Raw genomic sequence first — 17500 nt, 5'->3', positions numbered from 1 at the left:
TATATATATATATATATATATATATATATATATATATATATATATATATATACACGTATACTATATATTAATAATGTATATATATGTATGTATATGTATATATATATATACTATATATATATATATATATATATATATATATATATATATATATACACATATATATATATATATATATATATATATATATATATATATATATATATATATATATATATATATATATATATATATATATACACATATATATATATATATATATATATATATATATATATATATATATATATTATATATATATATATATATATATATATATATATATATATATATATATATATATATATATATATATACAACCTTTATAGCCCCTTAAACTTAAATAGGCAGGCATCCAAGCACACGCAAACTTATAATAAGTTTTCAATTTCATCAGCTCTAATAATCAGGGAATCAGCAGGAAAGTTTTAAATCTTGAAACACTAGTAACTATAAGGTATTATCCTCATAAACAATACCACTGCAATCACAGAGAAATTAGCAAAATTTCATATGCTCTTCTTACCTAAGAAGATGTACTCTGTCGCCTGAGAAGTTTGCAAAAATACCTACCTGTGTTTTCCCTGTGTAGAAGGTTTTTTTTTTTTTATTTGAGAAGATGAATAATCGAATTATACCTAAATGCTAAAGACCTGTTGTATATTTTGTATCAAGAGCTGCTGTAGAGTGAGATGAGATAACCTTGGCATTGTCAAAGAAAAACAAAACAGTAGCTTTCTTACCTTTGAAGGTTTGATTATAGAGAAAATATTTTTGAGCAGAACTTTCTTCTCAACGATTTTTTTGTCTTAGAGGAATATGATAGCATATAAACTATACCTAGAGACATTTTCAGAGACAACCATACCTTTATAATCCTTACCTTTTCAACATTTTCTTTTTATTTTTAGAAGAGAACCTTCGGCCAATTAAGGTGAAGACTAACTGCAGAAGGCTACTCTTCCCTAACGTATAATTCGTCTTCCACAATAACTGGTGTCAACGAAGTTGACGTAAATTAAAGATCTTATAAGACAACATACCTAGAGTGCTCCTACCTTTGCCGTATCTTTTTGTTGGAATGAGGTGTCGTAGAGTGGAATATCTTGCCTAGTGTCAGAACCACTTTTCCCTCTGAGAATGGATTTCGTTGGAGCCGAATTCAGTGGTGGAGGAGCTTTCTTGGGATTCTTCGTCAGGTATGTCGTCGTTGGTTGTGGTTCTACGGAACTGGTCGAGGTCAACGAAGGGTAGAGTGATGAACCAGTATCTTTGCTTAAAGACCCAACGAGAGGTTTGCTCGGGGGACGGTCTTCCTTGTTGTAAGACGGAGGAGGTTCCCGAGAAGAGATGCCATAGAACTCAGGCGCTCCCGGGTTAGTCCTTCGCAAACCGACCTTGCCCTCACTGCTAAGAAAGAAGAATGAATGAAACTTAGCAAAAAAAAAAAAAAACCACTTTATATAAATACGAAAGTCGATGCTTTATATACAATCACAGCATAAACAATAGCATTAATCATGAAAAGCCAAAGCTCCTCTTCAGAGATTTGAATGGATGACTTGTGTTTTACAGGGCCAACTTTCAAATCGAGAGGACCTGTTTATCATATGAATATCAATTGTAACATTAAAATCACCAGAAAATGCGAGTGAAAAATAACAAGAAAACACCTAAACTACGGAAATAGCTGCTTCATATCTAATATAATCAAGGTGACATCTCTCCCAAAATTAAATTAGTTAAAATTTTTCACCTGGTCTAAAAACCTACATGTGTTTATAATAATCGGCAGACAACGAAATAAATTTAAGGTGCATTAAGATAAACAGAGACAGGCATCAATAGTTAAATGCCAAATAACTAGTAATTAAAGCAACGTGTTTTTAACAAAACAGTAATAACTGCGGCAAAATTTTTAAAAATTAAAATATTTACATTATCATGGGCAATTCTTTTTTATAATTATAAAAAAATTGAGAAGCGTGTTAATTTTAAGACATTATTCTCCTAATTAGAATAGGTTGTTATAATTGAAAAAGGATATTAGAATAAGTATGGGATTATTATTATTATTATTATTATTATTATTATTATTATTATTATTATTATTATTATTGCTACAATGCTGATATTAGTGTAGCTGCTAAGCTTCTTTTTCTCTAATGTATTTTTTATTCTCTGTTATCATATTATTCTGAGAGAGAGAGAGAGAGAGAGAGAGAGAGAGAGAGAGAGAGAGAGAGAGAGAGAGAGAGACACACACACACACACACACACACACACACACCTGAGTTCTCCAAACGTGTCAACGTCGTCTGTCCTACCAAGAGATCCGTTAACTATAACGTCTGATCTCTTACTCGTGGTCGACTTGGTTTCACCTCTGTAAAAAAAAAAAAAAATGGATTTCGCTTTAGAAGTGTGAATGCTGAAGACGACATGAGCCGTTCAACTCTTTAATAATTAGAGGAAGTGCAGCTAGGTTACGAGGGACTGGGCAAAGAGCATTTGCTACTGCTACCAGTGCTGCACACAAAGATCACTGTAGGTGATAACGTCCTACCACTAACAAGAAGTGACTGAAGTGAAAATTGACTTTAGGTGGAGAATGAGTAAAGGTGAAAACTAACTTTGGTTACAAAATTACTAAAGGTGTAAGCTGACTTCAGGAGAAATGTAAGTTAAGGTGAAAATTGACTTTCCAGGTAAAAAAAAAAATGAGTACAGGTGAAAAGTGACTTTGGGTGAAAACCGACTTTAGGCGAAAAATGAGTCAAGGTTCAAACTAACTTCAGGTGAAAAATGAGTAAAGGTGACAAATTACTTTAGGTGAAAAATGAGTAAAGGTGAAATTTGACTTTAGGTGAAAAACAAGCGAGTTACGGTGAAAACTGACTTTGGGTGAAAAATGAGTGAAAGTGAAAACGACTTTAGATAAAAAAAAAATGACTTAAGGTGAAAACTGACCCCAGGTAAAAAATGAGTACAGGTGAAAAGTGACTTTAGGTGGAAAATGAGTGAAGGTAAAAACTGACTTTAGTTACAAAATGAGTAAAGGTAAAAGAGGTAAAAGTTGAGTTCAAGTAAAAAAAAAAAAATGAGGAAAGGTGAAACTGACTTAAGGTGAAAAATGTGCGAAAGTGAAAACTGACTTCAGGTTTAAAATGAGTAAAGGTGAAAACTGACTTTAAAGTGCAAAATGAGTAAAGGTGAAAACTGACTTTAGGTGAAAAATGAATGAAGGGTGAAAAGTAACTTTAGGTGAAAAGTGATTTATTGTGAAAAAGCAGTAAAGGTGAAAACTGATTTTAAGTCAAATGTGAGTAAACCTGAAAACTGACTAGAGTGCAAGTGCACTCATGGTGAAAACTAGCTAATGGTGCTCAATTAGCCATATAAATGAAAACTGGCTAAAAGTGAAAATTACCGTACAAGTAAAAATTTACTAAAATTGAAAATTAGCATAACTAAAGGCGAATATTAACTGATATTGAAACTCTGTAGAGGTAAAGCTTTTTAAAGGTAAGAAGCAGTCAGCCACGTGAATTTTCACTGGGCAAAATAATAAAAGACAAAAATGTATTACAAGTATACCTTTGGCAAGATAAATCTGAGCGAAATGAATTATTTATGAAAAACAGACGAAAAACAGACGAAAAAAATTAGTATCAAATATATATATATATATATATATATATATATATATATATATATATATATATCTTCTTCTTTTAACGTGCTTTTTCCCATTTTTGTATGGGGTAAGCACGATGCCTTCTTTTGAAGGACTTTTGATTTGGCTTTGGGGTAGACCTGTAGTCTCGATCGGCTGCCCTGCCTGACATCAGCTTAGACCCCGGTAGCGTATGTTTCATGTATCATACCCGACCCAACGCCCTTTCTTCCCAGCAGCGAAGTTGTTGCGCGGGTAGGGCTTCAGAGACGTGTGAGATGTTTGTTATGTTTTAGAAGGTGTTGTAGTGGCTTTGTTTTGTGTGTGTGTATTTAGTCTCTTAACCCCATTTGCTTTTTAAGCAAACCTATCCGTTGATTACATATATAATCCCGGGATGTCTACACGGATAGCAAAGTGTCTGCCTCTCTGATCAGTCGGCTGCGGATTTGAACCAGCATACAGACCTCTCGCCAAGTCCGAAGCTGCTGCTGTAACCGACTGAGCCATCGAGGCTCCATATATATATATATATATATATATATATATATATATATATATATATATATATATATATATATATATAGAAGAGAGAGAGAGAGAGAGAGAGAGAGAGAGAGAGGTGAGACTTACTCATCATCTGAATAACCATGGTTTTGGATAAGCTCCTCAACAGTACTGATATTTTTTGGCTTGTTTGTTGTCCTTGATCAGTGCCTGGAAGTAGAAAAAGTAAAATTAATAAGAAGATGGAAGAAGAAGCAAAAGAAAGCTAACAATGACACCAAAATGAATAATTACAAAACTAAACAACTTTGAGATTCTTTGTCTGACAGAACAAGGATACACATACCATATAAGAGGTGTGTACATTATATATATATATATATATATATATATATATATATATATATATATATATATATATATATATATATATACATATATATATATATATATATATATATATATATATATATATATATATATATATATATATATATATACCACATAAAATGTGCACACCCCTATATATATATATATATATATATATATATATATATATATATATATATATATATATATATATACGTATATATACATATTTATACATACGTACACACACACACACACACACATATATATATATAATATATTTAATATATATCTAGTATATAAATCTGTGCGTAACCCAATACACTAAATAAAAATATCGGTGTACTGCACTTGTTTATATATAAAAACCAAAGGTTTAATTACTAATGTACAGAGAGAGACTTACTTCCGATACATGAGGAAACCACCAGCGAGAAGAACTATTCCTAAAAGGACTGCCAGGACACTAATACCCGCAATTAACCCGGTGTCATCTCCTTCGGTTGCAGGTGGGTTGAAGATTTCTTCATCGACGAAGGGCACCGCTTCGTTATACTTCGATTCTGACAACTTCCTTTTTGGGGGAAGGAAAGGCATCATAATAAATCATTTAACTAGCTTGAAAGTATTATTTACTTTCTCATTAACATTTAACGAAGGTAATTCAACTGCCTTCGTTTAACTATCCAATTATGCTCTGGTTGTATTTTAAAAGGTTTTTCAATTAAACACGTCCGTGGATATAAGCCTACCATACTAAACTCGGTTAGAAAAAGACACCATTATTTAGGATGCCCAATCCAAGTGAACACTACAGAGAACGGTCAACTGTGGCCCTGGTCTACCCTTCCCAAAACTGCAGGTTTGAAGTTTTTCACACAAACAATCATTCAAAAAGAGCTCTGGTCGAATATTCCTGTTGCCTTCTTCAGTTAACAGTTAAATATAATAAAAAAGGAAAAAATTCATGGTTAAAGTTTTTTACATACACAATCATGGAAAGAGCTCTGGTCAAGTACTCATGCTTCCCTCTTCCGTTAAAAGCTAAAAACTGATAAAAAAAAAATTCATGTATTATTTCTAAGTTAAATCAAAGCAAAAATTTGATCATATCTTACTTATTCAATTCCTCCAATGTGACCAAGTTTCCTCCTTCGTTCATCGCATAAACATTGACCTCGATCTGCCTATGGTCTTCTGCGTTGGAGGAAGACCTAGAACTAAGGTACTCGGTATGCTGACCAGATTGGCGACGACTGCGGTGTGGAGAATACCCGGGGTATCTCTGTTGAACGTTTGTCGATACGTTGACCTCTGAGTTCACGTACACTTTCGAGATCTGGAGGCCGACCTCACCAGAGAGACTTCGTAGCTTCTCGTCGACCTTCCACACCTCAACGTCGTTCAGTGCCAAAGTATAGATTGAGCTCATGTCCAGGGGCTTGACCTGCCGTTGTGAAATTCAGGAGTCATCAGGTATACATATACAGCATATATATGTGTGTGTATATATATTATATATATATATATATATTTACACACACGCATACTCACAGTATATATATATATATATATATATATATATATATATATATATATATATATATATATATATATATATATATATATATATATATATGTGTATATAGAAAAAATATTTATAGCCTATATAGGATAGATAACATATGAAATGGACAATCAAACCGTTCCCTCCCCCTTGAGAGGTGGGTGGGGGAAGAGGGAGAGGGCTCGGAAGACCGAAAATCCAGAGAATAACGAACATAACATATTCAGAGGGAAATTTTGCTATAATATACCTAATTGTTCGTAAGTGTTACAGCTCACAATTATATTCAGAACAAAGAACAACATTGCAGACAGTAAATGTAAAATAAGAAATTATAATTTATGTTATATGGTTAAAAAAAGGGTCATATACACCAATCAGTAAAAAGTTAGGAACAGGAACGTAGGTCTTGCAAATTCATTTACTTTGTTTTTAATTTGCCATCATATTTGCATAAATTTCTAATATTTTTTTCTGGAGGACTATATGTCATCCCTGGTTTCAAATAATAATAATAATAATAATAATAATAATAATAATAATAATAATAATAATAATAATAATAATAATAATAATAATAATAATAATAATAATAATAATAATAATAATAATAATAATAATAATAATATGCATGAAGGAGAATCGAGTTCCAATATGAAAAATGAACAGATCCTTCAAAAGTCGTCTTGAGGGTCTTTTCACCTGTAATAACATTAAATACAACACGATAAAAAACATACGAATATTAAGGCACATATCTGCTACATGGGTCGAAACTCTAGCATCATATAGCTTCTACAAACATTAAGAAATCAACCTTTTTCCTTACATGGGTGACCCTCTTGCAAGTCTGGCCAAAAAACACATATGTAACAGTTTACCATAAATTTAATACCACTTTCTATATCAGGAGCTTGTAGCGTTTTCTGTATTCAATATTATGCGCTGCCATGGGCGAGGTCTCATACTTATATTACTGTATATGACAGAACTGATATTATTTTGTCAAGTTCGTGTACGCCAACTTATGAGGAACCCTTTATTTATAATTATGTTTATCTCTTTAATGGTATAGGACTCGCAGTTTACCAATATGTAAAATAATGAACATTATCAGTGCTGAAAGAAACCTGATTCACCATCGTTACAAACCCTTGTTGCTGGATTAAATTATGAACATTTTAGGTGAATGCGTCCCATGGCCGTATGATCAATTTTATCGTCTGATTACTTTTCTTATTCACATAGAAAATAAATATAACACCCAAAAAAAGCATTCAAGCATTGTAGTTATTTCCTCTTGGAGCAAAAGGCAAAGTATATGTTAATTACTTAGCGATCATTAATAATTACAAATAGAGAGTTCCGATCTGCGCATGCACTTGATTACCATATGCCAAATTTTCCTATACACATAAAAATCATACTGCCAAAAGCAGCATAAGCTTCCTTGTTTGGTATTTTTATTTTTATTTATTTTTGTTTTTTACTTTCTCGACGAAATATCATCACCAGCAAACAAGAGAATGTACAGTTTCCGTTATTTCTACAAATGCAAGTGAGCATATATCGGCCGTTAGCTATTTCATAATACAACTGAAATCAGGTATTACGTAGCTACACGACTTCAGTACAGTAGTAAGAATAGGTTGCATATCTCCACTGACAAATGCAAGTTTATTTTAAGGTACCTGTTACTTAGGAAACAAGATTCGAAAATGCTCTTAATTAAAAGACTTGCTAATATTTTTACATTGTTTTTATAAGTATATATCCTAATATAGTGTATACTATATTCACTATAATCTATAAACAACAATGACGGTTCACATTATATATATACGCAAGGTTCTATACTGAGATCTTGAATTAATAATAATAATAATAATAATAATAATAATAATAATAATAATAATAATAATAATAATAATAATTTTACAGAAAACAGTTATGAATACATTTAAAATCATCTTGTTTTGACTGATTAAAATAGAATATTCAACAAAAGTATCCTTATCCATTGAAATAAACTAGTACATCGTTTGGATTACAGATATTCAGAGCGGGTTTGGAGTTAAATTTAAGTTATATAAAAAAAAGGGCATTTCTAAGTATTAGCTCCGCACGTACTGAATGGTGCGGTTCCATGAATACGAGAGACCTTAGGGAGCCATATGTTAAAGAAGGGACTGGCTAAAGAAATCTATTATAAAAGGACCTATACTAACCTAAAGTACCCAAACCTAACCTAACCTAGTAGGCCGAGTTCCTTCCCTAAGGGGCCCCGGTGAAGGAAACTCCACGTTTTACCGAAAGGTTCCCTATAACACTGCACATATGCAATGGCAAAAATATAATAAGTTCTGAGGTTAATTACAGTCGAGCGACAAAAAACAGCAGTAAATTCTTGATAAGCAACCGAAATACTATAGAAAAAGTCAATTTCCAAGGTAATACCTGACGCGGAGCTAATACTTAGTTCTCCCTAGAAGATATGAAACATTTTGAAGCATTCAAAGTACACGCATCTGGGTCACTCGGTTCTATTCTAGTAGTTAACAACAATGACAGAGTACAGCAAACTATTTACCTTTAGTTAGTCATTAAAATCCTAACGTCTTCTCTAAATTCAACAGAAAATGAAATATACGCTAAGGCATATTAGGACTAACTAAACCATTTTTTGAGTTTTGTTTTAAAAAATAAAAAAACATTAATTAATAAATAGATGACTACGCAAGAACATACATATACGTACATACATACACACACACACACACACACACATATATATATATATATATATATATATATATATATATATATACAGTATATATATATATATATATATATATATATATATATATATATATATATATATATATATATATATATATATATATATATATATATATATATATAGTATCCAGCACATTAGTTCAATTAATCTAAACAACTTGGATGTTAAGTGAAAGATGAAATGATCTGTAGTAAAAGTACTTACAATGATAGTTGCTTCATCTGTTGCGTGATTATCGGCATCCGAAGCTTTGACCTTAATCTGACATCCTTCTCCTTCGCAAGAGAATTCGCTCTTCACATAAATGGCACCGGTGTCCTTCTCGACGGAGAATCCTGCAACCTTGTTGGTTATGGAATAACTGATATTTTCACCCAAACTGCTATCTTTAAGGTCACCGTCATCAGCCTATAAAGGTGTTTGATGAAGAGAACTGTTTTAAAGTTTATTACAAAGCTCTCTCTCTCTCTCTCTCTCTCTCTCTCTCTCTCTCTCTCTCTCTCTCTCTCTCTCTCTCTCTCTCTCTCTCTAAGGATACCGGGTAGCAATGCTCAATTTTCTTCTGATATACTTGTGAGGAAAAATACGGAAAAATAAATAACAAATAACTAATTTGTCTGCAGGTGATACATCAAATATTTTGAGAACCGGTACCCCATCTGGGTAGCGTTTGAATATGATAATGACGCATTTTTATTGAATAAAGTTTGCTTTTGTTCTGTTGTTTTACACCTTAAAATATTTCTATAAAATTCTGAACAAGTGAAAAATTTTTTTTTCTATAGTCTCAAGGACACAATTAGAACACGGACTTTGAAATAATGAATGTTTAAGAAGTCACCAATACGGTAGAAGTCATGGAACTTCATACCGAAGGTGATTGTAAAATGGCAAAGACAATCAATTAACGCTATCGACAACTGAGACAGTCAGACACACAGACAAACAAAGTGAGGAAAAAAGCTGGTGACAGCAGCAAGGATTTACCTTTGGATCGACCAGAGAGATATTTAATATACATGGGCATTCGTTGCTTATAACTAAACACTTTTTTTTTTTTTTGTCAATGGACTCATGAATTCAAATGCAAACGTAGGGTGCAATAAATTAATTCTCTCGTCTAATTTCTTCTATTCTAAGCATCCCAAACTGGCCACGAACCGAACCTTTCAAAAGGGCACATTAAATCTCAATTTATCTGAGATCTTCCGATACCGACCTCCGATAATCTAGTCATTAACCATACACACGTACGTCACTGAACTGACCTGTAGAGTGATAACTGGTCCGACAATCCTCTGCAGGGCCATATCCCTCGGATAGAAGACCGTTTCGACCGCTGAGCTTGGAATTTGGAAAACAGGGTCCTCGTCGTTCAAGTTGATTATGGACACTAAGACCAAGGCCTCATACCTACACAAAAGGGAGGTCACTGTAATTTTTATCTTTGTGTATAAAAAAAAAAAATAATAAAAGTACATATTTGCAAACTCACAAAGCACGCATCATGAATGACTGAATAGATAGAAAAAAAAAATACAAAACATGAAGATGTCAAAAAAAAAAAAATGCATGTACGTTTTCGTATGTGAATTGCACCATGGGATTAGGTTAAATAAGGCTTTATTAGGTACACAGTGGCATGTATCCGTGTATCCATGAAGAAACAGATAGATGATATATACATATATATATATATATATATATATATATATATATATATATATATATATATATATATATATATATATATATATATATATATATATATATGATGTATAATAATATATGTATATATATATATGTATATATATATATATATATATATATATATATATATATATATATATATATATATATATATATATATATATATATATATATTCTAATTCATATTTTGACTCACAGGACTTTAACCCCGATAATTTGACTCCCGGTATTTTGACTCAGGGTAAACTGAAATCCGGTAACACCCTGTAATCTGACACCCAAAAATAAAGAAATAGCCTATTTAGGAAGCATATCTTTTTTTTAAATAACCAAGGGCAGTCACTTTTTTTATGAAATGGAAATGACATAACTTTATTGTTTCGTAAGTCGAAAGGCTTAGTTTGTATACTTTTTTTTTTTTTATTCAAGTATGTAAGTAACACTTAGTAGTTCCATCCGAGCTCCTGGCGGTATAAAGACATTTTTCATAACCATGTCTCGTCGCATTCAGAGCACTCGTGGAGGAAAGAAACTCGTAGATAAGTTAAATGACATTTGCGAAAGGCAGAAAACAAAAGCCGAGGGATCAAAATTTTATTGGAAGTGTGAAGTGAAGAGTTAGTTAAGCACGCCTACATACATTAACATGAGTGCTTTGCAACTCTTCACTTCGCACTTCCAATAAATTTTTGAACAATCAGCGTGTGTTTTCTGCCTTTCGTTAATGTAATTCAAGTCATGTAAGAGTTTCTTTCCACCGCGGGTGCTCTGAATGGTACGAGACATAGTTATAAAAAATGTCTTTATACAGCCAGGAGCTCGGATTAACCGCTAAATGTTACTTATACGCTTGAATAAGATAAAAAATAATATGAAAAATAAGTCTTCAACTTAATAAATAATCAAATTATGTCATTTCTATTTCCTAAATACGGTAATTGCACTTGGCTCTTTCAAAAGAATATGCTTCCTAAATAAGCTATTAATTATTTTGCGCGTCAACTTACCGGGTGCTAAAGAAACCGGATGTCAATTTACCGGGAGTTACAACACCGAGTGAAATTACCGGGATAAAAAAAACCAGGAGTCTAAATACGGCCACCACACACACACACACACACACACACACACACACATATATATATATATATATATATATATATATATATATATATATATATAATAATATATAAGCGCAATTCCATATTGCTGTGTATGCCCCTGATGTTCATTATATAACAGTCCTCAGAAAAAGAAACGAAAAAAAAAACACCGTGTAAGGTTAAATGATTCTGTAAATCACAAACCCAGAATCAGAACCATCGTGACATCAAAGTACGCTTAAAGGTGTGCAAGCGCATAATTCCATGAGACACATGAATACTTTCTTACAAGATCAAGCATTCCCATCCCCCCTCTCTCTCTCTCTCTCTCTCCTTCCCATGACCAGAAAAATATAGGCCTACTCTCTCTCATAATACTTGAAGTACATAGTACCAACAGAAATCGTTTCGTATAAACTTCAGAAATCGTTTCGTATAAACTTTAAGTCTTTAATCTCCCCCACCCCACCTCTCTCTCTCTCTCTCTCTCTCTCTCTCTCTCTCTCTCTAAAAAGGAAATAATCTTAACCACAGGAAACTCCAATAAAGAATGACCAGGCGATTTACGCAAATTGTCGTAAAAACAAATATGATCAACCCCTGCCACAATTTAGGTTCGAGCAAGATGCAATATGATAGGGTTGCGCAGAGGTCGATTTTCAATTCTCCCGCGCATGACATCACATGGCGAGCTCATCGGTAACCGCTGGCCAAGCCAGTACCTTCTTCCCCTTGATTGTGTTAATAGCTAGGTAGTTTTCACAGTTTTGTGACAATCCTTGAGTTTATAATGGCATGCAAGGAGTGAACTTGAAGCTTTTGTTTTACAATTTAATCCTTTTTTTTTATGATGTTCCTCTACATGCTGATCAGCCAGCCACTGGCACGTATTTTCGTGTTTTTTTTTTTCTCTAGGACGTAACGGATGTGTGAAACTTGGAAACCTTTTTTCATAGAATATAGAATTTAGGTCAAAGGCCAAGCACTGAGACCTACGAGGTCATTCAGTGCTGAAATGGAAACTGAGTAAAATGGTATAAAAGGTGTAACATGAGGAAAACCTTGCAGTTGCACTATGAATCAATTGTTAGGAGAAGGTGGAAAGTAAGATAGAAGAAAGAGAAAATGAACGGAGGTCCCGTAAAAGGAATGAAAGGGTTTGCAACTAGTGGCCGAAGGGACGCTGGAGTGCATCGCGCGAAGTGCAGGTACTAGATATATATGTATATAATTGTAATAATCACAATGCCCTCTTAACTTTTCGAATTCTTCACACTTTTTGGATAGACCTGACACTACAAAGCCTTAGATCCACACGCAGGATTTCGAGAAGTTAAGAGAGAATTATAGTTATCAAAACATTATATATATATATATATATATATATATATATATATATATATATATATATATATATATATATATATATACAGTTTATCAGTACCCAGCAGATGATCTTTTTATTGTTTAAAAGTTACAATAGAAAACATGGGGCATATGAAACTGACACCTATATATATATATATATATATATATATATATATATATATATATATATATATATATATATATATATATATATATATATATATATATATATATATATATATTATCTATATATGTGTGTGTGTGTATTTTGTTCTTTATTCTCCTCATATTTTCCATTGTAATTTTTTAAACAATGAAGATCGTATGAGGTGGGAACTGATAAAACTGTGGTTTATTTTTCAAAGGTATTAATTCATGATTCTATATTTGCTATTGTGTTACCTGAAAAGGCTCTGGACCGTCTTGTTCTTACACTGAGCTTCTTCGTCGAGGGCTTGGAGTATGAAACTGACTTCCTGAGTCTTTTCGTAGTCTATGGGCTCTCCGTTCATCTCCAAGTACCACTTGCCCTCATGTTGGTCGACTTGAAAATATCCTGTAGAGGGGATCTTTATAAAATATATAACTTACAACATTCTGTTCGTATCATTCAGGACCAATAATAAAGGTTACTGGAAAAGAGGAAACCTCCCTTTATCATCGAAACAATCAGGTTTGTCATTCGACATCAAACCACAAGGAGAGAATGAATGAATGTATGAAGTCTGGGCCGGAGAGGCCATTTAACGCCGCCACAAGGAAGGAGAGAGAGAGAGAGAGAGAGAGAGAGAGAGAGAGAGAGAGAGAGAGAGAGAGAGAGAGAAATTTTCTACTTTATCTCACCATCATAACTGGAAGTCACATTAATGATGCAGAACGAAGCTGGGACGGCTTCAGTATTATCCAGCTTTATCTCAAAAAGCCTTGCTTGGGTCGTATTTTCCATTAGCGTCGTCCGATATAAACTTTGAGTAAGTGATAAACCCTTTGGAGATGCCGTGAGCACAGCAACATTTACCTGATAAAGAAATAAAAAAAAATAATGGTGATCAGTACGGAAGTCGTAGTATGTGGAATCTAACGGATTGTTAGCTGTTAGGTACCTGCGATGCTCTTAGATTTGACATGCCATTTACAAGATTACCTTGATAAGGGTTTTGAGTGTAGAGTAAATCAAATAGATTTTAGTGCTCATTTCAGTTGGCTAAATTACAACGCAATTATTTATAAACTTCAGAATCTTGTAGTGGGTGGATACGTTTTAGGATTACTTCAAGACCTCCTTACAGGTAGGCAGCAATGAAATCTTCTGTGAACCAAGACTAAAGTCTAGCGTTCCTCAGGGTAGTGATCTTGTTCAACTGTTATTTTCAGTTTAAACAAGTGATATGGTTGCTGGCTTCAAAAACAAGATTGTTCAGTATGCTGATGATGCAACACTTATGGGTGTAGTAAAGTCTCCACTTATGAGAAATGAAGCTGCCCTTAGTCTCAATCGTGCCATGGAGCGGATTAGTGAATAGTGTAGTCGGTGGGATATGAGGCTGAACTCCAGTAAAATGAAAACACTATTGATTAGCAGATCTCGTACATATTTTCCACCCCATCTTCCCCTTCAGGTGGATGGGACCCGCTGAATGAGTCTGAAGCATTACTATTCGTGGTGTTACTTTTGACTCGAATCTTACTTTTGAGAAACATCTAATGAAAGTGTCAGCAAATGCCTTACGGAGAGAGAGCGGTTCGTTGTGGTAGGTTTCTGTTTCCTAACAACAGCAGTTATGACTTCGACCATCGATGGATGGTCCCTTGTTCGTCAGTTTTTCGTTAGTCGTATTTTACCTGAGATCTTTCACATTCACAATTGATCTCTGATCTTCTTTTCCTGCCTAGAGCAACCAGACATACTGAGTACCATCACCAATGTGCAGTAAATGGGCCTCGATGTCGAACTTCTCAGTTCCAGAGGTCCTCCTTTATTCCTCACACCGTCGGACTGCGGAACAGTCTCCTTGCGGCCGTTGCCCAATTGGAATTTCAAAAGTTCAAGCAAAGCTGAAACGGATTATTACCCTAACACAATTCTTGAATTTCAATAATTGGCTTAGTTTCATCTCTTTATATATTAATCTGTTAATTTATTTTTTCTTTTCCAATAACTGATCTCTTCTTTCTGTATTTCCAATTATCTTCAGTTACTTCTTCAAATGAACACCATATTCGTTGGAAGCTTGAATTTCAAGTCAATGGCCCGTGTAGGCTTGTTCCATATGAATGAGGTTTTTGTTCTGAATAATAATAATAATAATAATAATAATAATAATAATAATAATAATAATAATAATAATAATAATAATAATAATAATAATAACAGCCTCCAGTGATGTAATCACATGCATATATGTATTCATATATGTGTGTGATTTACAAAACCCCGTATATAATATGTAAATATTATATAAATATAAATATATATATATATATATTATATATATATATATATATATATATATATATATATATATATATATATATACAATATTAAATATATATTATATATTTATATATGTGTGTAGTCACAAACACAAGAGACTATTTTATATTAACAAATAGTAAGCCACACATATTTTTGAATATTCAGTTCACTATACCTCTCGGAAATAACTAACACCTTAGGGGATTCGAACCGTTGCCTGGATTAGAAACAACGATTAGACCAACCGTTATCAAGATATTATTATTATTATATTATTATTATTATTATTATTATTATTATTATTATTATTATTCAGAAGATGAAACCTATTCATATGGGACAAGCCCACAGGGCCCACTGACTTGAAATTCAAGCTTCCAAAGAATATGGTCCTCATTAGGAAGTAAGAGAAAGTAAAGGGAAATACAGAAAGAAGAGATCTCACTTATAAAAAATTAATTAATAAATAGATAAAAATGTATTAAAATGCAAGGATAATAGCGTTGAGGTAGTAATGAACTGCATTTTCCCTTCAACATTCGAAGTTTCAATTGCACGGCATCCTCTGGGAGACTGTTCCACAGCCCAACGGTGAAAGGAATAAAGACCTCTGTAGATGAGAAGTTCGACAGCGATGCACATTTAATGCATATTGGTGCTCCTGTTCAGCGAATCAGGTTGCTCTCGGCAGGAAAAAGGTAATCAGGGATCAATTGTGGATGCGAATGAGCTGTGTTAAAATACAACGTATGGAAAAGTGACAAATAAGAGACATTTCGGCGATGGTCCAAGTACTGTCAAAGTTAAAGCCATAAGTACAATATTACTAAGCAGAGAACATCATTATGAAAGACTCTGAAGGACTTCTTACCCTGGCTGTACTTTCCAATTTGGTTTCTTCAGGTCCTCTGGCCCTCACCGTGAAAGAGTACTCTCCTGAAGGAGTGTCTACTCCCGTCTTGAGCTGTATTTCTCCTTCGGGACTGTTTATTTCGAAGTGCGCAGAATCATCATCCTCTTGGAATAAGAAATGAAAATGCCATCGGAAGGTAATAAGGAGAGGTACGAAGGAAGATAACAAGTGAATAGCCACAAGTAAAAATTAAATAGCAGTCGGATGAAAAAAACAAATATTAACAGGCGGAACGAAAACCAAATGATGCTTGTGGTGTTACTGACGACATTTCCTTTGAGACACTTTTCCTTTAAAACAGTTTCTTATGAACTTTCTTATGTCCAAAGTAGATGAAAAAAGAGAAACAATCGCATTTTATTGCAACGTTTTGAAAAGGAATGATAAAACGATCTGTGAATGATACTTAGGAAAAAATACAAATTACAATGAAAGAGCCTATGAAACCTGGTGCCAGCAAACCTTTTAGAAAAAATAATAATTATTTCTAGAGCTGTATAAAACAAATTTTTAATTGTGCAATACATACAGCAGGCTGCGCTATAAATGAAACTTAACAGAAAGAAGTACCTCAGAGTAAAACTAGAAAAGATAGCCTTTGCAACCATTTTTTTTTTTTATGGTGAAAACAAACTAGACAATTCCTGGCATTTATATGAAGTCCGTCAGAAACAAGCACCTCAGAATACTCCGGAACTTTTTGCTGTTTTAAGAACGAACTTGAAAACGTGAATAATTTAGGATTTGAAAATGTAGATAAATTTTTCACTATCTTCTACAGGGCCAAAATTACTTTAAAAAGGGTTAACAAAAGGGGAGGATACTTCGTTTCATCCTGGAACTGAAACCGAACCAGAAAGAAGAATAAAGAAGGCTGTAATAAAACATTTACCCAGAGAAAATACGACGTCGCTTCGATCGAATCCTTTCACAATGACATCAACTTTTAAAAAAGCAGCTCCATATCTCTCG

The 17500-nt window shown here is 33.2% G+C and overlaps 1 protein-coding gene across 1 annotated transcript in view; it reads right to left on the bottom strand.

Moving 5' to 3' along the window:
• The window catches only part of LOC136834110 (uncharacterized), a 42178-nt gene that overhangs the window by 5811 nt on the left and 18867 nt on the right, over positions 1-17500 (bottom strand). Inside the window, exons 9-19 of the mRNA XM_067096367.1 lie at positions 17421-17500; positions 16487-16632; positions 13983-14157; positions 13542-13695; positions 10227-10371; positions 9163-9366; positions 5710-6038; positions 4998-5165; positions 4349-4393; positions 2330-2425; positions 1098-1449 (exon numbers count right to left, since the gene is read on the bottom strand). The exon at positions 17421-17500 is cut by the window's right edge and continues 64 nt beyond it. Of these exons, the coding sequence (XP_066952468.1) occupies positions 1098-1449; positions 2330-2425; positions 4349-4393; positions 4998-5165; positions 5710-6038; positions 9163-9366; positions 10227-10371; positions 13542-13695; positions 13983-14157; positions 16487-16632; positions 17421-17500 (1894 nt within the window). The remainder of the gene's footprint in view (positions 1-1097; positions 1450-2329; positions 2426-4348; positions 4394-4997; positions 5166-5709; positions 6039-9162; positions 9367-10226; positions 10372-13541; positions 13696-13982; positions 14158-16486; positions 16633-17420) is intronic.

The sequence above is a fragment of the Macrobrachium rosenbergii genome, chromosome 53, assembly GCF_040412425.1.
Source record: "Macrobrachium rosenbergii isolate ZJJX-2024 chromosome 53, ASM4041242v1, whole genome shotgun sequence".
In the NCBI taxonomy this organism is placed as follows: Eukaryota; Metazoa; Arthropoda; class Malacostraca; order Decapoda; family Palaemonidae; genus Macrobrachium; species Macrobrachium rosenbergii.
This window is presented reverse-complemented; position numbering and strand designations above follow the sequence as displayed.